Genomic DNA, 24,509 nt, shown 5'->3' on the forward strand with positions numbered 1-24,509 from the left:
GCAGTTATCGCTGCGTTATCTGTCATTCCATATCGTTGACGCCATTCGAGTTGCCAGTCATATCACCCTTGAGAGGCTGGCAGGCAGGTCGCGTCGAGGGAAGCGTGCCTCCTCAGTTCTGATCTGTGGGTCACCTGTCACACTCTACCCTTTTTCAGGGACTGGAAATAGAGAGACTCCGCCAGTGAGCGCCGCCTGGGAACAGTTAGAATAACTACAATAAAGCTGAACACGTTTTAAAGAGTGATGATTCTTAGGCCGATGGCCTGACGTTGCAAGACAAAGCGCAGGTGACTGGAGTAGAGGAGTATACTGAAGACCCTTGAGCGGACGAGACTTAATGTGGCGGCATTCGTCCTCCTCGGGTGGTGAGGGCGATGAGTGGCTTGTGGGAAAGCGTGAGAGATGTAGGACCCCACGACGTGGGTCCCTGTGGGTGAGCTCCGTGTTGATACCCTTTGTCTTGCTGCTGCTGCTGCTGCTGGTGCCTCTCACCCAACACCCTGCAGCAGCTCAGGCAACCCGGGCAAGAGAAGACATCTTTTTCTATCCAGGTACGTACCCAGGCAAAATCTCTAGATATCTGGAAAAAAGAAAGAACAATAGCAGTGACCCGTAGGCCTCCGTCGCTGGAGTCCGGAGCTGGCCAGTGAACTGTTCCTGCTATTTTGAACATTACGAGACATCCAGGATAGTTCTCTCTGCTTCCTCCGGTGTTTTGATCGGGAAGGTACGTGAGTTTTGTGGCGAACTCCTTCGACTTGCGCCACATTACCGGGAAAGAGTTTAGTGTCGTTAACTTTTTGACAGTGGGAGTATTCTTAAAATTCAGCTTCATGAATTGAGATGAACAGAACTGAATTCACACAGCAACAAACCACTGGGTCCTTACGAGGCTGTTTCTGATAATGGAAAATAATTTTGTTGTAGGAGTAAAAATACATACAGATTTATTTTTTTTTTTTCTAAAGAGGAAGGACTAAATTATCGTGTTGCTAACGAGGAAATAATATCAGTCATAAATTTGAAGCGAAATAATTATCAAGGCTACGCTTAAACGTATCCTGGTACTTCTTTCATTTACTCTAAATGGCAGATCGTTCCATCAGGTTAACAATCCTGTTAAAAAAATAATTCGCCTCAGTCGAGGTAAAACTTTTGCCCATAAGTTTGTATCCATTACCACGAGTGATATCAGAGAATTTATCTATAAGTGACTCGTTAGCTCGAGATTATCGAAGACTGATAATTATGAATACCTGTGTTAGATCGCCTATCAACCTTCTCTTTTCCGAACTAAATAGATTTGATTCTTTTCGTTGGTTGTCACAGAATTTGTTTCTCAGGTCGGGAATCATCTTTACAGCTAGCCTCTGTGCTCTCTCCATTCTGTCTTTGTCTTTTCTAAAGTATGGTGACCATAAGTGAATACAGTATTCAAGATGGGGACGTAACTAGTGAGTTGTGAAGAGTAAGGATTACTTCCCGAGACTTGGAATCGAAAGTCCTTCTTATGAATCCAAGAATTTTGTTACCCCCCCACCCTTTTTTTTTTTCTACTGGTTCTGCTCACTGCTTCGCCTGGCTAAAGATCACCAGAGATGATTACACCCACGTCCTTTTCTTCAATGGCCTTTTGTAGCTCAAGACAATTCATATTGTTGCTTGCCTTTTCATTTTCACTGGTGATATGTCAGACTTTGCGGTTATTGATATAAAGATTTGTTTGCCACCTGTTAGCCTAGTCGCTCTTATTGATATAAAGATTCGTTTGCCACCTGTTAGCCTAGTCGCTGTTATTGATATAAAGATTCGTTTGCCACCTGTTAGCCTAGTTGTTCTTATTGATATAAAGATTCGTTTGCCACCTGTTAGCCTAGTCGCTGTTATTGATATAAAGATTCGTTTGCCACCTGTTAATCTAGTACGTTAGTTTGTCCGTGGCTGTTTGAAGCGGCCCGGCGTTCAGTTTCTGTCGTAGATATATTTCCTAACTTAGTATCATCCGCAAATTGAGAGATCTTACGGTGAAGCCTATAATCCATATCGTTAATCTATATATGAGAAATAGAACCCGGTACTGATCCCTGTGACACACCATTTGTTACGTCTAACCATTGTAAGGCATGACTACTCTAGTGACGGCCAGTCAGCCAATTTCCTGAAGTGTATCGATTATTTCTAAATCGAAATACGTACTGATATTTTTTTCATAAAAGAGATCAAGAAGATTTGTCAAACATGAGCGATTTCGTTGAACACCCGGCTGCCCAATATCAGGGAGTCACTTGCTACGGGAAATGTTCAAGACGAAATGGAGATTTGCCGATGTAACACCGATATTCAAAGGTAACAAAACACCGCCAGGGAATTATCGTCCAATCAGCTTAACGTCTGGATGTACCCTAACTTGAGTCAGGAACCCATTTTATCGACCAATCCCTAAAGGGTGGATGAATAGCTGGGTTGACTGTGGACCGACCGGTACAATCAGGATTCGAACCTATCAAAAGGCCACGACCAATTAACTGTCGACGAATGGGCTGGGGGTAATCGTAATCACCTGTGATCGTCTATCACTGTTGTTTCTCACAGGTGAGAATAGGAAGGGGAAAAAAAAGATGAACGGAAGAAATGAATCAAAAGGTTAGAAAATGAAATACAGGGAAGGAGACAGGATGGGCTGTCCCTCTGATGGAGACGATGGTAACCTACATTATTTTCAGTGTCCTTGTCTATAACTGGTAATCGTACTGTGTTGAAACGTAATTATAGAGTAACCTATGAAGCTCTAGAAATCATGGAAAGCATAACCACATTTAGATCACTTTTGAAATGATTATGAATTCAACCCTTTTAGAGAGTCCTTTTACGTCGCTATCCACCTACTTAGGCTACCTGTAACTTAGATAAACAAAAAGATATACATATGTCTTACCGTCTTGACATATCACAAAAAACGAGTCTTCACTGGCACGTTCTGACAGTCCAGTGCAGCCGTCATACATCCATCAGGAGAGAGCGATGGGTACAGCGACGTCTACCCTCCTCCCTTCTGCTTCAATCTTATCAGTGAGCGAGGAGGCGAGGTGATAACAGCCAGTTTGCAGCAGCACACACAAATCTTTATCAAGTCCTGACTATCGCGCACGTATGTAGGAGGTGAACTGTCTTGAAATCTAGAATGTCTGGGGAAAATCCGTCTCAGAGACTTGGGAGGGACAGATAACAGAGAACCTGGCAGTCTACGACGAGCTTATCTGCCGGAGGAAGGAGAGTAGTAACCTCAATTCCCAACTTACATGAATGGGGTCAATATGTTTCTCAATGTTCCCTCCACCCACCGCCTCGCTCCGGATCACCCGCCAGGTATAGAATACTCGTAAAGGAACATCACGTTAATATATAGACATGCGAGAGCTATACAATCGCTTGGGAAACATCGTCTGATCTAATTTCACCTGCCGGGAGACCCTGGACAGGGAGTTCTTTCAGTAAAGAAAAAAAAAAGGAATATTGAAATACGTAATTATCATAATGTCATTCTTTAAGTGGATTACTCACTGATAATTGATATCATTAAAGTCTCCTTCGGACTTTGATTTGAATGCACTGACAGTCTTCGCTTTGAGAATATCATGTGGTTGTGCGTTCTGATGTTCCGTAACGAGTCCAGAGGACAAAACTATTATTGTCCACTTTTGTATTATCCTTACCTTCCTACCGCTATTTCTGGTTATCCTATCTCTATCTAACGTGAGGGAATCATCGTGAGTTATGCTGCTGAAATCCTCTAGTGCTTCGAAAACATTTTCGATGAGATCGAAGCATTTCATACAACGGAAGATGGTGACTTACGAGTACAGGAGGTACAGTGGTTAATGTAAGGTACAGCAATACCTCAGTCTGCTATGTAGCGGCATCACAGCTTCTGCCTATGTCGTCCACCCTGGCCCTGTGGCTCGAAAGCCTTCATCAGCCCGCTACTGAGCGCTTATTCAGCGTTTCTGGAAGAGGGGATTTCACACTGATTGACGTCGCCTACATTTCAGAGACATTATGGTCGTTCAGTGCGGTACGAAGTTCATTCAGTGTTATTACTGGCTTTAAGTCCTTCTGGTGTCGTGTTGATATGGCAACAATGGCTTAAGACCTGAGTGATATGTAGATAATATAATTGGCTTGATGTGTGGATGAGGCGTTTGATTACCTTCTTATGTATGAACTGTAATTATCACTGGCTTTAAGTCCTTCTGGTGTCGTGTTGATATGGCAACAATGGCTTAAGACCTGAGTGATATGTAGATAATATAATTGGCTTGATGTGTGGATGAGGCGTTTGATTACCTTCTTATGTATGAACTGTAATTATCACTGGCTTTAAGTCCTTCTGGTGTCGTGTTAATATGGCAACAATGGCTTAAGACCTGAGTGATATGTAGATAATATAATTGGCTTGATGTGTGGATGGGGCGTTTGATTACCTTCTTATGTATGAACTGTAATTATGAGTAGTCGTTTAAACTGTGGAAATAATAATAGTCAGTTACATAGTTACATTTTTGGATTGGTGATTGTGATTATGATTCCAGCAGGTTAATGTAATCGTGACTGATTACAAAGTCGTGGTGTCGAGCCAGAACCCCAGGTCATAATATTGTGCGTCTTGGAGTCGTTTGTTTGCGACGGTTTGTATCTTGTTGTTGGACGGACGTTCTTGTTGTTGGAGGGTCTTTGGTTAAGTCTTACTGTTGGAGGGTCTTTGGTTAAGTCTTACTGTTGGAGGGTCTTTGGTTAAGTCTTACTGTTGGAGGGTCTTTGGTCAATTCTTGTTGTTGGAGGGTATTTGGTCAAGTTTTGTTGTTGGAGGGTCTTTGGTCAAGTATTGTTGTTGGAGGGTCTTTGGTCAAGTATTGTTGTTGGAGGGTCTTTGGTCAAGCATTGTTGTTGGAGGGTCTTTGGTCAAGTCCTGTTGCTGTAGGGTCTTTGGTCAAGTCATGTTGTTGGACGGTGGGTGATTGTGTCTTCTTAGAAAGTCGTTGGTCATGTGTTGTGTCGGTCGTGTCTTGTTGAAGTGTCGTTGGTCGTGTCTTGTTGGAGTGTCGTTGGTCGTGTCTTGTTGGAGAGTCGTTGGTTTTGTCTTGTTGGAGAGTCGTTGGTCGTGTCTTGTTGGAGTGTCGTTGGTCGTGTCTTGTTGGAGTGTCGTTGGTCGTATCTTGTTGGAGTGTCGTTGGTCGTGTCTTGTTGGAGAGTCGTTGGTAGTGGCTTGTTGGAGAGTCGTTGGTAGTGGCTTGTTGGAGAGTCATGGGTCATGTCTTTTTCAAATAGCTTAGACTCACTTCAGCTACTGAGCCACACTCACGTCACTACCAGAGGTGATAAGTGAGTCCAAATTGGAGTGATTTCCAAGACGAACTTGTCCAATGGGAAGCTTATTCAGTACGGGATGATCCACCAGTGCAAGGTAGTCCAAATGTAACGAGGATGAGTATGATGATCTCCAGAGAAGAGGCGACCAGCATGGAGGGAGTGTGTGGTAGAAAATAACCAGAAGGAGGAACTGTGTCACGGAGTTTTGTGATCTGGTACCTCACTATTTTTTTTTTTTTTGCCGAGATAACAAGGAAGATAATATGGGTTGAAAAATTCCTTGGTGGTAGCGAGTATAATTGTAATTGCCTATTTGTAGTATCCTGTTTGTGTTTGTGTGTGTGTGTGTGTGTGTGTGTGTGTGTGTGTGTGTGTGTGTGTGTGTATGTGTGTGTGTGTGTGTGTGTGTGTGTGTGTGTGTGTGTGTGTGTGTGTGTGTGCGTGTGTGTGTGTGTGTGGGCGCGCGCTATGTCGTTGGAGTGAGTGGGAAAGCGGCCAGAGAGAGAGGAAACAACTGGGAGAGAGGCCAGAGAGAAAGGATGTGAGTGGAAGAGTATCCGGGAAGGAGGGAGCGAGTAGGATAGTGGCCAGGGAGAGAGGGGTGTGAGTGGGAGAGTGGCTTGGGGGAGGGGAAAGGAAACGGGAAAGAGAGGAGCTATTGAGAAAGGGAGGTTGTGGTATAGCAGCCAGTGAGAGAGACTGAATGAGTGGGAGAGCAGCCAGTGAGAGAGACTGAACGAGTGGGAGAGCAGCCAGTGAGAGAGACTGAACGAGTGGGAGAGCAGCCAGTGAGAGAGACTGAATGAGTGGGAGAGCAGCCAGTGAGAGAGACTGAATGAGTGGGAGAGCAGCCAGTGAGAGAGACTGAACGAGTGGGAGAGCAGCCAGTGAGAGAGACTGAACGAGTGGGAGAGCAGCCAGTGAGAGAGACTGATTGAGTGGGAGAGCAGCCAGTGAGAGAGACTGAACGAGTGGGAGAGCAGCCAGTGAGAGAGACTGAACGAGTGGGAGAGCAGCCAGTGAGAGAGACTGAACGAGTGGGAGAGCAGCCAGTGAGAGAGACTGAATGAGTGGGAGAGCAGCCAGTGAGAGAGACTGAACGAGTGGGAGAGCAGCCAGTGAGAGAGACTGAACGAGTGGGAGAGCAGCCAGTGAGAGAGACTGAATGAGTGGGAGAGCAGCCAGTGAGAGAGACTGAACGAGTGGGAGAGCAGCCAGTGAGAGAGACTGAATGAGTGGGAGAGCAGCCAGTGAGAGGGAGTGAATGAGTGGGATTAACCACGAACGGTTGTGGCTGCTTAACAGTGGAACGCTGACCTCAACCTTATCTCAGCCTTATCTGCTTGGTGTATATAGCTAACGATCTGCAGATAAGGCATTCCGAGAAGTGTGACGACAAAAAGCAAGGGCGCTGGTGGGTTCTTGAAGATATTTAGCCGAAGGGACTGGTCACGAAAACACACGATAAACAAGGAAGAGACCTGGTAAACACTCCTGTCGTGGACTTCTGAAGTGTGGGCTGACCTGCGTCAGTAGTCTTTGAGGGATCAGAACACAAGCTGTCTGGAGCCTGACCACACGCCCGAGTTTTCTCTTGGTGTACCCATTCCTAAAACCGACCTCAGCTATTCTCGGTATAACAAGAAGGGAAAACGATACAAAATTCAGAAATGCACAGACGAGACATGAGGCAGAGAAGCTAGGCTGCACTCAAAAGATACGGAGGGGATCAGGGACGAGGGAGTGATGTGCTACGTCCAAAGAACACAGGAAAGAGTCACACACATCTGCAATTGACAAACTAACGGTAAACGGGCCAGGAGGTTCAGAAAGACGAAGTTCCAGCGCCGGTCTGCGCCAGTAGTTCAGAAGGGACCACTGCTACCATCTGGGGGAAGAAGACACCCAAGATTATATGGAGAAAAATTCCACTGGAAGTGACGAAATCCAGGAGTGAGTTTGTATTTAAGAATCAGCAGACACCTTTGGTAAACCACAGGTGATCTTTATGCTCTCTCTCTCTCTCTCTCTCTCTCTCTCTCTCTCTCTCTCTCTCTCTCTCTCTCTCTCTCTCTCTCTCTCTCTCTCTCTCTCTCTCTCTCTCTCTGCGAGAGCAAAGTTCCGACATAGTTGGTGGACGGACAACCCGGGTAGCGCCAAAGTGAGTGACGTTTAAATATCCCTGAATGAAAGAGCAGCATCATGAGCGAACATGAACTGCTGCACTCTTGAGCCAATCAGCAGGAAACAGAGAGAAGATTTGTTACGTGATTCGCACGACTTGAGCGGCAGACAACCAACATGGATACAGAGGGGCAAGATTTTGTGTGCCGAACTGGCTGGATTTCTATGAGAAGGAACATCCCAGAGGAGAGAAGTAGGTAGGGTTTATGTATTCTTGGACTGCCGGAAAACCTTCGATATTGTGTCGGCCACAGGAGAGTAACGATGAAGAAACGATAACCCAAGATGGGGCCAGAGGATGGCTACTTCAGTGGACTGACAGCTATCTAACGGGAAGGAACACAGAAACACAGGATGACAGATAAGGTCTGTCGGGGCTCATAGTGTTATTGGGGCACGGCACAATTACTAATTTCGATCTCGGTAAATTATTAGCCCCCCAAATACGAGGAATCATTTCAGGATTTTTCTGTCGAGAGAAGCGCGAAGCAGCAAGAACAGGGGAAACATCGCGAGACAGACCGAGATACAGAGAGCAGTGGTCGGATTAAACAATAGAGAATGCTAAGTTATGAAGAGAGGAAAGGGTTGAAACAGATTGGGTAGCGAGTATGGTTTCTCTGGAGAAACAAATGACAGAGTCGTTAGATATTGTGCGAGGAGGACCGTGAGGGAGGCAAACTACTGCATTACCTCAGTCAACCTGAAATAGGCCCTTAATTACGTGGACAGTAACACGTCCGACCTCGGTTGCAATATGACGCAATGCTCTGGTCTATCCAACCAAAGGACTCGCACACAACTGCTCGAAAGCGTTCGGAGGGATGAGACGAGCATAGCAACAAAGGACAGAGCTTTAAGGACCTTACGACGAGGAAAGAGATGACCTCAATCTGCCATATCTGGGGGAAAGAAGAATACAAAGAGAGATGATAGCCGCAAAAACGCAACGAGGATGTTTAAATGCAGCAACCCTTCGAAGTCATAGATAAAGAGCGTAAGTGTTCAGAGAGACGTGAGTGAGCATTTTTTAAAGCGACTGCGCTGTGGCCACTCGGTGCAGGGGAACGAGTGCGAGTGCTGTTGGAAAATTAAACTTTATATGACGCGGATGTAAAGCCTCATGAGACATTAGTCTCCTAACCATAGATACAAATGGATTAACACACACACAGGAATGGATGAAGGCAAGCAAGTATGAATGTGTACGTGTGTATGTATTTAATTGCGTGTGTGTGTGTATATGTATGTATATGTTGATATGTATATGTATGTATATGTGCGTATGTGGGCATTTATGTACATACATGTGTATATGAGTGGATGGGCCATTCTTCGTCTATGAGTCCACGGGAAAAATGAAACACGATAAGTTCCCAAGAGCTCTTTCATGTAAGAATCACATCATCAGGGGAGACACAAGAGAAGTATAACAGTCATTTGATATACAACCAAGAGACAAAGCTAGGACGCCATTCGGTAAACATGCGATTGTCCAAGATTTGATAACGATAAGTTATCAAGAACACTGTTGTAAGATACATGAATGAGACAGAAGACGTAGAAGTCATTGGTATACAAGGAAGAGACGTAGCTGAGACGCCATTGGTAAACAAGCGTTACCGGATGGTGGTGTTCGGGTTGGTGATGTTCGGGTCTGGCATCAAGTCTATCATAAAACTTTTATCATGTGTACAGGAAACGAAACTTTTACAAATTTTTGCCTACGACAAAGCTATCCACTTCGTATAGATCTTCACTAATATTGATGTTGCAATTCTTATAATAGAAGACTTAATGATATTTTTTGTGGTAAAGGAGTTACAGTTAATAATTGAATTAGAATTACTCCAGTCAATACAATGGTCATTACGTATATGAAGTTCGGAATTTATTGATGATGAGTTTGAGATATATTTCACTGGATCCAAGTTAAAGTATCCTAGATATTCCATTGATAAATCTCCTAAGTTGGTAAAGAAATCATTCTATAAATCCAAACCTCCTCTTGATACCAATGACCTTTTGGTTCTCCCTTTTAGTGATAATTCTACATTACTTCCCAGTTTGCTTAAATCCTTATGGAAAATGTAGCCATCAGCAGTAACAACACTATGAAGAATATCTTAAATCAAAAACTCGCCAGAAAATTCTACGAGCTGTGTTTACAGACTGGTAAGGATCTTCATGTTAGACTTAAGCAACGTAAGTAAAGTATAAGAACAGGACAAGAATCAAATCCTTTGTTTAATCTTGTTAGAAATGATGACCATTGTATTGACTGGAGTAACGCTAATTCATTTATTAACTGTCCTTTACCACGAGAAATATTGATTCTTCTATCATTAAATACACAAAGAATTATAACAATTTTAGTAAAGGTCTATGCAAACTGGATATCTTTATCTTAGGCAAAATTTGTAAACAATTTCGTTTCCTTTACACTTAATAAGAATTTTATGACACATGATGCCAGACCCGAACACCACCATCCGGTAACGCATGTTTACCAATGGCGTCTTAGCTACGTCTCTTCCTTGTATATCAACTGACTGTTCTACGTCTTCTATCACATTCTTGTATCTCCCCTGACGATGTGATAATTACATGAAAGTGCACTTAAGAATTTATTGTGTTTCATTCTCCACATGGTTATCAACATATATACATATATTTATTTTTTTCATTCATTCTCGCATATATATATATATATATATATATATATATATATATATATATATATATATATATATATATATATATATATATATATATATATATATATATATATGAAACACTTTACTTCCTCCAGTTTTTCTCCATTCAAACTTACCTCTCAATTGACTTGACCCTCAACCCTACTGTACCTAATAACCTTGCTCTTATTCACATTTACTCTTAACTTTCTTCTTTCACACACTTTACCAAACTCAGTCACCAGCTTCTGCAGTTTCTCACATGAATCAGCCACCAGCACTGTATCATCAGCGAACAACAACTGACTCACTTCCCAAGTTCTCTCATCCACAACAGACTTCATACTTGCCCCTCTTTCCAAAGCTCTTGCATTCACCTCTCTAACAACCCCATCCATAAACAAATTAAACAACCATGGAGACATCATACACCCCTGCCGCAAACCTACATTCACTGAGAACCAATCACTTTCCTCTCTTCCTACACGTACACATGCCTTACATCCTCGATAAAAACTTTTCACTGCTTCTAACAACTTGCCTCCCACACCATATATTCTTAATACCTTCCACAGAGCATCTCTATCAACTCTATCATATGCCTTCTCCAGATCTATAAATGCTACATACAAATCCATTTGCTTTTCTAAGTATTTCTCACATACATTCTTCAAAGCAAACACCTGATCCACACATCCTCTACCACTTCTGAAACCACACTGCTCTTCCCCAATCTGATGCTCTGTACATGCCTTCACCCTCTCAGTCAATACCCTCCCATATAATTTACCAGGAATACTCAACAAACTTATACCTCTGTAATTTGAGCACTCACTCTTATCCCCTTTGCCTTTGTACAATGGCACTATGCACGCATTCCGCCAATCCTCAGGCACCTCACCATGAGTCATACATACATTAAATAACCTTACCAACCAGTCAACAATACAGTCACCCCCTTTTTTAATAAATTCCACTGCAATACCATCCAAACCTGCTGCCTTGCCGGCTCTCATCTTCCGCAAAGCTTTTACTACCTCTTCTCTGTTTACCAAATCATTTTCCCTAACCCTCTCACTTTGCACACCACCTCGACCAAAACACCCTATATCTGCCACTCTATCATCAAACACATTCAACAAACCTTCAAAATACTCACTCCATCTCCTTCTCACATCACCACTACTTGTTATCACCTTACCATTAGCGCCCTTCACTGAAGTTCCCATTTGCTCCCTTGTCTTATGCACTTTATTTACCTCCTTCCAGAACATCTTTTTATTCTCCCTAAAATTTATTGATACTCTCTCACCCCAACTCTCATTTGCCCTCTTTTTCACCTCTTGCACCTTTCTCTTGACCTCCTGTCTCTTTCTTTTATACATCTCCCACTCAATTGCATTTTTTCCCTGAAAAAATCGTCCAAATGCCTCTCTCTTCTCTTTCACTAATAATCTTACTTCTTCATCCCACCACTCACTACCCTTTCTAATCAACCCACCTCCCACGCTTCTCATGCCACAAGCATCTTTTGCGCAATCCATCACTGATTCCCTAAATACATCCCATTCCTCCCCCACTCCCCTTACTTCCATTGTTCTCACCTTTTTCCATTCTGTACTCAGTCTCTCCTGGTACTTCCTCACACAAGTCTCCTTCCCAAGCTCACTTACTCTCACCACCCTCTTCACCCCAACATTCACTCTTCTTTTCTGAAAACCCATACAAATCTTCACCTTAGCCTCCACAAGATAATGATCAGACATCCGTGCAGTTACACATTAACATCCAAAAGTCTCTCTTTCGCGCGCCTGTCAATTAACACGTAATCCAGTAACGCACCCTGGCCATCTCTCCTACTTACATACGTATACTTATGTATATCTCGCTTTTTAAACCAGGTATTCCCAATCACCAGTCCTTTTTCAGCACATAAATCTACAAGCTCTTCACCATTTCCATTTACAACACTGAACACCCCATGTATACCAATTATTCCCTCAACTGCCACATTACTCACCTTTGCATTCAAATCACCTATCACTATAACCCGGTCTCGTGCATCAAAACCACTAACACACTCATTCAGCTGCTCCCAAAACACTTGCCTCTCATGATCCTACTTCTCATGCCCAGGTGCATATGCACCAATAATCACCCATCTCTCTCCATAAACTTTCATTTTTACCCATATTGATCGAGAATTTACTTTCTTACATTCTATCACATACTCCCACAACTCCTGTTTCAGGAGTACTGCTACTCCTTCCCTTGCTCTTGTCCTCTCACTAACCCCTGACTTTACTCCCAAGACATTCCCAAACCACTCTTCCCCTTTACCCTTGAGCTTCGTTTCACTCAGAGCCAAAACATCCAGGTTCCTTTCCTCAAACGTACTACCTATCTCTCCTTTTTTCACATCTTGGTTACATCCACACACATTTAGACACCCCAGTCTGAGCCTTCGAGGAGGATGAGCACTCCCCGCGTGACTCCTTCTTCTGTTTCCCATTTTAGAAAGTTAAAAAATACAAGGAGGGGAGGATTTCTGGCCCCCCGCTCCCGTCCCCTCTAGTCGCCTTCTACGACACCATGAGTCATACATACATTAAATAATCTTACCAACCGGTCAACAATACAGTCACCCCCTTTTTTCATAAATTCCTCTGCAATACCATCCAAACCTGCTGCCTTGCCGGCTTTCATCTTCCGCAAAGCTTTTACTACCTCTTCTCAGTTTACCAAATCATTTTCCCTAACCCTCTCACTTTGCACACCACCTCGACCAGGAAGTAAAGTGTTTTAGATATCTGGGAGTGGATCTGGCAGCGGATGGAACCATGGAAGCGGAAGTGAATCATAGGGTGGGAAAGGGGGCGAAAATCCTGGGAGCATTGAAGAATGTGTGGAAGTCGAGAACATTATCTCGGAAAGTAAAAATGGGTATGTTTGAAGGAATAGTGGTTCCAACAATGTTGTATGGTTGCGAGGCGTGGGCCATGGATAGAGTTGTGCGCAGGAGGGTGGATGTGCTGGAAATGAGATGTTTGAGGACAATGTGTGGTGTGAAGTGGTTTGATCGAGTAAGTAATGTAAGGGTAAGAGAGATGTGTGGAAATAAAAAGAGCGTGGTTGAGAGAGCAGAAGAGGGTGTTTTGAAATGGTTTGGGCATATGGAGAGAATGAGTGAGGAAAGATTGACCAAGAGGATATATGTGTCGGAGGTGGAGGGAACGAGGAGAAGTGGGAGACCAAATTGGAGGTGGAAAGATGGAGTGAAACAGATTTTGAGTGATCGGGGCCTGAACATGCAGGAGGGTGAAAGGCGGGCAAGGAATAGAGTGAATTGGATCGATGTGGTATACCGGGGTTGACGTGCTGTCAGTGGATTGAATCAGGGCATGTGAAGCGTCTGGGGTAAACCATGGAAAGCTGTGTGGGGCCTGGATGTGGAAAGGGAGCTGTGGTTTCGGGCATTATTGCATGACAGCTGGAGACTGAGTGTGAACGAATGGGGCCTTTGTTATCTTTTCCTAGCGCTACCTCGCATACATGAGGGGGGAGGGGATGGTATTCCATGTGTGGCGAGGTGGCGATGGGAATGAATAAAGGCAGGCAGTGTGAATTGTGTGCATGGGTATATATGTATGTGTCTGTGTGTGTATATATATATGTGTACATTGAGATGTATGGGTGTGTATGTTTGCGTGTGTGGACAGGTGTGTATATACATGTGTATGGGGGTGAGTTGGGCCATTTCTTTCTTCTCTTTCCTTGTGCTACCTCGCAAATGCGAGAGACAGCGACAAAGCAAAAAAAAAAAAAATATATATATATATATATATATATATATATATATATATATATATATATATATATATCCCTGGGGATAGGGGAGAAACAATACTTCCCACGTATTCCCTGCGTGTCGTAGAAGGCGACTAAAAGGGGAGGGAGTGGGGGGCTGGAAATCCTCCCCTCTCGTTTTTTTTTTGATTTTCCAAAAGAAGGAACAGAGAACGAGGCCAGGTGAGGATATTCCCTCAGAGGCCCAGTCCTCTGTTCTTAACGCTACCTTGCTAACGCGGGAAATGGCGAATAGTATGAAAGAAAAAGAAATATATATATATATATATATATATATATATATATATATATATATATATATTCGCCATTTCCGGCATTAGCGAGGTAGCGTTAAGAACAGAGGACCGAGCCTAAGAGGGAATATCCTCACTTGGCCCCCTTCTCTATTCCTTCTTTTGGAAAATTAAAAAATAGGAGGGGAGGATTTCCAGCCCCCGCTCCCTCTCCTTTTGGTTGCCTTCGACGACACACAGGGAATACGTGGGAAGTATTCTTTCTCCCCTATCCCTACATATATATATATATATATATATATATATATATATATATATATATATATATATATATATATATATATATACTTCATATCCAACACCTCCATCCTCCTCCGCACAACCCTATCTATAGCCCACGCCTCGCAACCATATAACATTGTTGGAACCACTATTCCTTTAAACATATCCATTTTTTGCTCTCCGAGATAACTTTCTCGTCTTCCACACATTCTTCAACGCTCCCAGAACTTTCGCCCCCTTCCCACCCTATGACTCACTTCCACTTCCATGGTTCCATCTGCTGTCAAATCCACTCTCAGATATCTAAAACACTTCACTTCCTCCAGTTTTTCTCCATTCAAACTTACCTCCCAATTGACTTGTCCCTCAACCCTACTGTACCTAATAACCTTGCTCTTATTTACATTTACTCTCAGCTTTCTTCTTTCACACACTTTACCAAACTCAGTCACCAATTTCTGCAGTTTTTCACCCGAATCAGCCACCAGCGTTGTATCATCAGCAAACAAAAGCTGACTCACTTCCCAAGCTCTCTCATCCACAACAGACTCCATACTTGCGCCTCTCTCCAAAACTCTTGCATTCACCTCCTTAACAACCCAATCCATAAACAAATTAAACAACCATGGAGACATCACACACCCATGCCGCAAACCGACATTCACTGGGAACCAATCACTTTCCTCTCTTCCTACTCGCTCACATGCCTTAGATCCTCGATAAGAACTTTTCACTGCTTCTAGCAACTTACCTTCCCCACCATATACTCTTAATACCTTCCACAGAGCATCTCTATCAACTCTATCATATACCTTCTCCGGATCCATAAATGCCACATAGAAATCCATTTGTTTTACTAAGTACTTCTCACATACACTCTTCAGAGCAACACCTGATCCACACATCCTCACCACTTCTGAAACCTGTATTCCCTGCGTGTCGTACAAGGCGACTAAAAGGGTAGGGAGCGGGGGGCTGGAAATCTTCCCCTCCCATTTTCAATTTTCCTAAAATGGGAGAGAGAAGGGGTCCAAGTGAGGATATTCCCTCTAAGGCTCAGTTCTCTGTTCGTAACGCTACCTCGCTAACGCGGAAAATGGCGATTCAAGTATAATATAATATAATGTAACATATATATATATATATATATATATATATATATATATATATATATATATATATATATATATATATATATATATATATATATATATACATATATATATATATATATATATATATATATATGTGGTGACTGAGTTTGGTAAAGTGTGTGAAAGAAGAAAGTTAAGAGTAAATGTGAATAAGAGCAAGGTTATTAGGTACAGTAGGGTTGAGGGTCAAGTCAATTGGGAGGTGAGTTTGAATGGAGAAAAACTGGAGGAAGTGAAGTGTTTTAGATATCTGGGAGTGGATCTGTCAGCGGATGGAACCATGGAAGCGGAAGTGGATCATAGGGTGGGGGAGGGGGCGAAAATTCTGGGAGCCTTGAAGAATGTGTGGAAGTCGAGAACATTATCTCGGAAAGCAAAAATGGGTATGTTTGAAGGAATAGTGGTTCCAACAATGTTGTATGGTTGCGAGGCGTGGGCTATGGATAGAGTTGTGCGCAGGAGGATGGATGTGCTGGAAATGAGATGTTTGAGGACAATGTGTGGTGTGAGGTGGTTTGATCGAGTAAGTAACGTAAGGGTAAGAGAGATGTGTGGAAATAAAAAGAGCGTGGTTGAGAGAGCAGAAGAGGGTGTTTTGAAATGGTTTGGGCACATGGAGAGAATGAGTGAGGAAAGATTGACCAAGAGGATATATGTGTCGGAGGTGGAGGGAACGAGGAGAAGAGGGAGACCAAATTGGAGGTGGAAAGATGGAGTGAAAAAGATTTTGTGTGATCGGGGCCTGAACATGCAGGAGGGTGAAAGGAGGGCAAGGAATAGAGTGAATTGGAGCGATGTGGTATACCGGGGTTGACGTGCTGTCAGTGGATTGAATCGGGGCATGTGAAGCGTCTGGGGTAAACCATGGAAAGCTGTGTAGGTATGTATATTTGCGTGTGTGGACGTATGTATATACATGTGTATGGGGGTGGGTTGGGCCATTTCTTTCGTCTGTTTCCTTGCGCTACCTCGCAAACGCGGGAGACAGCGACAAAGCAAAAAAAAAAAAAAAAAAAAAAATATATATATATATATATATATATATATATATATATATATATATATATATATATATATATATATATATATATATATATATATATATATTCTTTTTTCCCGTTTCAAGGATCGGATCAATCAGATATATCTCAACTCAAGTGTCGTTCTGTAATGTAGTCCTGGTGAATACCGGCATGTCTCTGAAAAGCCTTTGACATTGATTGATGGGGGAGAGAGAGAGAGGAGAGAGAGAGAGAGAGAGAGAGAGAGAGAGAGAGAGAGAGAGAGAGAGAGAGAGAGAGAGAGAGAGAGAGAGAGAGAGAGAGAGAGAGAGAGAGAGAGAGAGAGAGAGAGAGAGAGAGAGAGACCCAAAATAGACATCCTAGGATAACATTAGAAACGAAGGAAACCTAACCATGTAGGAGACAGTGGCTGGCAGATGGTGGTATTCTAAGTGTTAGGACGTCTCCCGAAGTGAGGATAGAGGCTATCTGAAGTAAGATTAGAAATCTCCATGTGTATGTGTGTGTGTGTGTGTGTGTGTGTGTGTGTGTGTGTGTGTGTGTGTGTGTGTGTGTGTGTGTGTGTGTGTGTGTGTGCATACTGTGATACGAAAGAAAATAAGAGAGAATGAGCCAGAGAGAATGTCTGGTAGAAATGGACAGAACCTCGAGCATTTGGCTGTGCGTTTAGCGTGAGGGTGATGAAGGTAGAATACATCACAAGAGGCAGCGCTGCGCCCTTGGGTATTCTGGTGAGCACGGATGCCACTGAAAGGACAGTATTCAACGGCCACTGATGACTAACTGTGTCATACGAAAGATTAATGCGAGATAAAGGCGAACTCTAGATATATGATATAACCCTGAAATATGTCCATATATTCACAGAGACAGTAAAGAGGATTCTCTTTTGATACTAGAAATGCTAATGTTAGGGAAAAATAACGTAAATCATTTCAACACTTGTTCATATCTGAGGTGTGGCTCATTTCTCTGATATACGTATGGTTCATATATTTGAAATAATGTCCCTATATCTGAGAAATAGCAGGAGCAAGTGTTCAGTAAATAACCTAAATTCTTTCCTCCCCTCCCCTCCCCTCCCCTCCCCCCTCACCAAAAAAAAAAAAAAAAATATCGTTCCTGCTCCACCCATTGCAACCCAATCCATTGCTATAACCCCTTGCAACTAACTGCCCATCCCATTGCTTGAACAATATGCTTCTGCCTTACTAACCATTTCAACACTTTCAATAATATCTGTCATGACACGCCTCCTGTTGAAACCCCCCATCATAACACCCACCATGGCGCAATCTAATATCTCCTGTCCTGCTACTCACCACTGCAATTTCTGCCACTGTACATCACCTATATCACAACGTCTACCATTATTACCAATGAAAAAACACACATCTACAACGGAAACATCGAAAACCAACACAAACGTTGCTGGAAAATCTATCACTGAAATATCTTTAACTTTAACTTTAACTTTAACTTTAACTTTAACTCGAGCACCGAAAACTTAAACTATTTCATTGGAATTTCAATCACTACAACACTTACGACTTGAACACTTTAAAACTACAATCACTGAAACGACGACAACTTCACTGGAACATCTAAACCAATCATATGTTTAATTCGTCAAACACAATTACTAAATGGGATGATGCCCATTACAACGACCATGTATACCTCCACAAAATCAAATATGACACTGTGTTCACCACTACATTACCCACCAAACACCAACAAAACAACACAAATTAATGCATTTTTCATTTCACCAATATACACAAATTCATCAACTACGTCATATCAATTTGTTCTACTCTATACTCTACATTACCATGCAAAGGTATTCCGTCTATAACAACAACTTGGATGACCACATCGCCAAACTCTCCCCCTTCATCCACAACAACAGAAATCATTACATTGAAAAACTCCACTACGATATCCACAACAACAGGAACCATGATTGCATCAAGCAATATTCCATCATCCACAGCAACAGAGTCCACAACATTATCAAGTATCAATCCTTCATTCACAACAACACGAACCACAACACCAACACGCGCAACAACAGACACCTCTATACCATCAAGCATTGATCCTTCTTCCACAATATTATCACAAAACATTCCTTCATCCCTAACAAGCATTAATTCTTCATCAACAACAAGAAGGACCAACTTATCATCAAGCACCACTCCCTCATCCCCATCAAAAGGGACCACCTTATCATCAAGCACTACTTCTACATCTACAACATCAGGACTCCTTTATCATTAAGCACTACTCCTTCACTCACAACAACAGGGACCACCTTAACATCAAGCGCCATTCCTTCATCCACAACAAAAGGGACCACCTTATCATCAAGCACAACTCCTTCTTCCACAACAAGAGAGCCAACCTTATCATCAAGCACTTCTTCTTCATCCACAACAACAGCGACCACCTCATCATCAAGCACTACTCCTTCATCTACAACCACAGGCACCACCTTATCATTAAGAACTACTCTTTCATCCACAACATCAGGGACTTCATTATCATCAAGCGCTACTCCTTCCTCCACAACAATAGAGACGACCTTATCATCAAGCGCTTCTTCTTCATCCACAACAACAGAGACCACCTTATCGTCCAGTGCTACTCCTTCATCCACAACAACAGAGACCATCTTAACATCAAGCGCTTCTTCTTCATCTAAAACAACAGGGAACACCTTTTCTTCAAGCACTTCTCCTTCATCCAAAACAACAGGGACCACCATATCGTCAAGCACTGCTCCATCATCCACAACAACAGGGACCACCTTATCATTAACTACTTCTTCATCCACAACAACGGGGACCACCATAACATCAAGCACTGCTCCATCATCCACAACAAAAGGGACCACATTATCATCAAGCACTACTAATTCATCCACAACAACAGGTACCACCTTATCATCAAGTACTATTCCATTATCCACAACCACAGGGACCATCCTATCATCAAGCGCTACTCCCTCAAACACAACAGCAAAGACTATCTTATCATCAAGCACTACTAAATCATCCACAACAACAGGGACAACCTTATCATCAAGCACTTTTCCTTCATCCACAACAACAGTGACCACCTTACCAACAAGCACTACTACTTCATCCACAGCAGCAGGGACCATCTTATCATCAAGCATTACTTCTTCATCCACAACAGGGACCACTTTACCAACAACCCCTACTGCTTCATCCAAAACAACAGAGACCACCGTATCGTCGAGCACTACTCTTCATCCACGACAACAGGGACCACCTTATCATCAAGCACTCCTCCCTCATCCACAACAACACGTACCACCTTATCATCAAGCACGACTCATTCACCCACAACATCAGGGACTTCCTTACCATCAAGCACTGCTCCTTTTTTCACAACAGAGACCATCTTATCATCAAGCACTACTCCTTCATCCACAAATGCAGGGACAACCGTATCATCAAGCACTGGTCCTTCATTCACAACAACAGGGTCTTCTTTATCATCACTCTCTATTTCATCGACAACAACAGGGACCCCCTTATCATCAAGTACTGCTTCTTCTTCCACAACAACAGGGACCACCTTACCTTCAAGCAGTACTCATTTATCCACAACAACAGATTCAACCTTATTTTCAAACACTTCTTCATCCAAAGCAATATGGACCACTTTATCATCAAGCACTACTCCTTCATCCACAGCAACAGCGACCACCTTTTCATCACGCAATATTCCTTCATCCACAACAACTGGGACCATCTTATCATTAAACACTTCTCCTTCATCCAAAACAACAGGGACCCCCTTATCATCAAGCACTGATATTTCATCCACAACAACAAGTGCCACCTTATCATCATCAAGCACTATTCCATTATCCACGACCACAGAGATCACCTTAACATCAAGCAATATTCCATCCGGAACAACAGGGACCACCTTACCATCTAGCACTAATGCTTCAAGCACAACAGCAAAGACCATCTTGTCATCAAGCACTACTTCATCATCCACAACAACAGGGACCACCTTATCATCAAGCATTTCTCCTTCATCCAATACAACAGGGACTACATTATCAAATACTTCTCATTCATCCACAACAACAGGGTCTTCCTCATCATCAAGCAATTTCCCTTCATATACGACAACAGGGACCACCTTACCAGCAAGTACTATTACTTCATCCGCAATAACAGGGATTACCCAATCATCGAGCACTATTCCTTCATCCACAAACACAATGACCACCTTATCATCAAGCACTACTCCCTCATTCACAACAACAGGTACCACCTCATCATCAAGTACTATTCCATTATCCACAACAACAGGGACCATCCTATCATCAAGCACAACTCCTTCAAACACAACAGCAAAGACTATCTTATCATCAAGCACTACTAAATCATCCACAACAACAGGGACAACCTTATCATCAAGCACTTTTCCTTCATCCACAACAACAGTGACCACCTTACCAACAAACACTACTACTTCATCCACAGCAGCAGGGACCATCTTATCATCAAGCATTACTTCATCCACAACAGGGACCACTTTACCAACAACCCCTACTGCTTCATCCAAAACAACAGAGACCACCGTATCGTCGAGCACCACTCCTTCATCCACGACAACAGGGACCACCTTATCATCAATTACTTCTCATTCATCTACAACGACAGGGTCTTCCTCATCATCAAGCACTTTTCCTTCATACACAACAGGGACCTCTTTACCAACAAGCACTACTACTTCATCCACTACAACAGGGACCACCTTATCATCAAGAACTACTTCATCCATAACAAAAGGGACCACCTTATCATCAAGCACTACTCCATCATTCACAAAAACAGATACCACCTTATCATTAAGCCCTACTCTTTCATCCACAACATTAGGGACTCCCTTATCATCAAAGTCTACTACTTCTTCCACAACAACAGGGACCACCTTACCATCAAGCACAACTCCCTCTTCTACAACAATAGGCACCTCTTCATCATCAAGCACCATTCCTTCTTTCTCAACAACAGGGACAACTTTATCATCAAGCATTACCTCTTCATCCACAACAACAGGAACAATCTTTTCATCAAGCACTTCTCCTTCATCATCAACAACAAGGACCACCTTATCCTCAAGCACTGTTCCTTCAGCCACGACAACGAGGACTACCTTCTCTTCAAGCAATACTCCTTCATCCACAACAACAGGGACCACCTTATCATTAAGTGCTACCCCTTCATCCACAATATCAGGGATCACCTTATCATCGAGCACTATTCCGCCCACAGCAACAGCTACCACCTTATCACCAAGCACTACTCCTTCATCAACGACAACAGGAACTGATACTTCATCCACAACAATAGAAGGCATAACATCCTTAAGCACTCCTCCTACATCCACAAAAACAGGGGCCATGACATCATCAAGCACTACTTATTCATCCACAACAACAGGAACCGCTACATCAGGTTCTGCTCATTCATCCACATCAACGTGGACCACCACATCAACAAGCATGACTCCTTCAATCACGCCAACAGAATCTACAACATCATCAAACCCTACTTCTTCACCCACTATAACAGGACTCACTTTATCACCAAGTTCTACCCCTTCATCTACAAGAACATGGATCACTGCATCAACAGGCTATACATCTTTCTCCACAACTACCGGGTGCCACCACAGCCACAGGCAGTTCTCCTTCAACTGCTTCAACAGGGACACCTTCATCATCAAGCACTACTCCTTCATCAGCAACAGGGACACCTTCATCATCAAGCACTACTCCTTCATCAGCAACAGGGACACCTTCATCATCAAGCACTACTCCTTCATCAGCAACAGGGACACCTTCATCATCAAGCACTACTCCTTCATCAGCAACAGGGACCGTGTCATCATCAAGCAATGCTACTTCGTCCACAACAACAGGGACCACCATAATGTCAATCCCTACTCCATCATCCACAATAGCAGGGACCACATTAACATCGAACACATCTTCACCCACAACAGCAGGGACCACATCATCACGCAGTCCTACTTCATTCACTACAACAAAAAACAATTCATTATTAAGTTCTCCTTCATTCACAACAACAGGAATCAATTCATCGCTAAGCACTATTCATCTATCCACAACTACAGGGATCATAACAACGTCTAGCAATCCAACTTCATCTACAACTACAAGGACCATGACATCATTAAGTACTACTCCTTCATCCACAACTACAGGGAACATGACATCATCAAGCACTGTTCCTTCATCCACAACTACAAGGACCAAGACATCGTCAAGCACTGTTCCTTCATCCACAACAATGGGGACCACGACATCATCGAACATTACTCCTTCATCGACAGCTACAGAGACAATGACATCATCAAGTTATATTCCTACATCCACATCCACAGGAACCATGACTCCGTCAAACACTGCTTCTAAATCCACAACTACAGGGACTATGATATTATCAAACGCTACTCCTACATCCACAACAACAAGGACCATGGCATCATCAAGCACTACTTCATCCACAGCAACAGGGACCATGATTTCGTCAAGCGTTACTCCATCCACAACAACAGAGACCATGCTATCATCAAGCACCACTACCTCTTCCACAACAAGGGGGACCATCAAATCGTCAAGCTATATTCCTTCATCCACGACGACTCCGAACATAACATCATCAAGCACTACTCCTTCATCCACATTCATAGGGACCATGACATCATCAAACACTACTCCTCCATCCACAACAACAGTAACCATCACATCACCAAGCACTTATACTTCATCCACAACTATAGAGACCATGACATCATCAAGCACTACTCCTTCGTCCACAACAACAGGGACCGTGACATCATCATTGTCAAGCACTACTCCTTCATTCACAACAACAGGGACTATAACATCATCATCAACCACTACTTCATCCACATCAACAGAGACTATACTATCATCAAGCACTACTACTTCATCGACAACAACAGGGACCATCATATCGTCAAGCTATACTCCTTCATCCACAACAACAGAGCCTATGCTATCATCAAACACCACTACCTCATCCACAACAACAGGGACCATCACGTCGTCAAGCTATACTCCTTCATCCACGACAACTCCTACCACGACATCAAGCAGTACTCCTACACCCACAACAACAGCGACCATGACATCATCAAACACTACTCCTTTACTCACAACATCAGAGACCACCACTACACCAAGCACTACTTCTTCATCCACAGCAACAGGGACCACCATATCATCTAGTAATGCACCTTCCACAACAACAACAACAACAGGAACCATTACAACTTCAAGCTCTGCTCCTTCACTCAAAGCAACAGGGACCACAACACCATCAAACACTACTTTTTCTTCTTCTACAACAACAAGGACCACTACATCATCAAGCTCTGTTCCATCTTCAAGAACAACAGGGACCTTGACATGGTCAAGCTATACTCCTTCATTCACAACAACAGAGACTATTCTATCATCAAGCACCACTACCTCATCCACAACAACAGGGACCATCACATCATCAAGCTATATTCCTTCATCCACGATAGCGCTGACCATGACATCATCAAGCAGTACTCCTTCATCCACAACTACAGGATCCATTACATCAT

General features: G+C 43.0%; 2 protein-coding genes across 2 annotated transcripts in view; both read left to right on the forward strand.

Moving 5' to 3' along the window:
- Positions 1-202: 202 nt before the first annotated feature.
- The window catches only part of LOC139753865 (uncharacterized), a 63,933-nt gene continuing 39,626 nt past the window's right edge, over positions 203-24,509 (forward strand). Inside the window, exon 1 of the mRNA XM_071670813.1 lies at positions 203-554. Coding sequence (XP_071526914.1) covers positions 341-554 — 214 coding nt within the window. The 5' untranslated portion in view covers positions 203-340. The remainder of the gene's footprint in view (positions 555-24,509) is intronic.
- Positions 18,644-23,164, forward strand: LOC139753877 (uncharacterized). The gene is made up of 2 exons (XM_071670833.1): positions 18,644-18,828; positions 19,881-23,164. Exons 1-2 carry the CDS (start codon positions 18,644-18,646, stop codon positions 23,020-23,022), a joined length of 3,327 nt encoding a protein of 1,108 aa, XP_071526934.1. The 3' UTR covers positions 23,023-23,164.

This window comes from Panulirus ornatus, chromosome 15, assembly GCF_036320965.1.
Source record: "Panulirus ornatus isolate Po-2019 chromosome 15, ASM3632096v1, whole genome shotgun sequence".
NCBI lineage: Eukaryota > Metazoa > Arthropoda > Malacostraca > Decapoda > Palinuridae > Panulirus > Panulirus ornatus.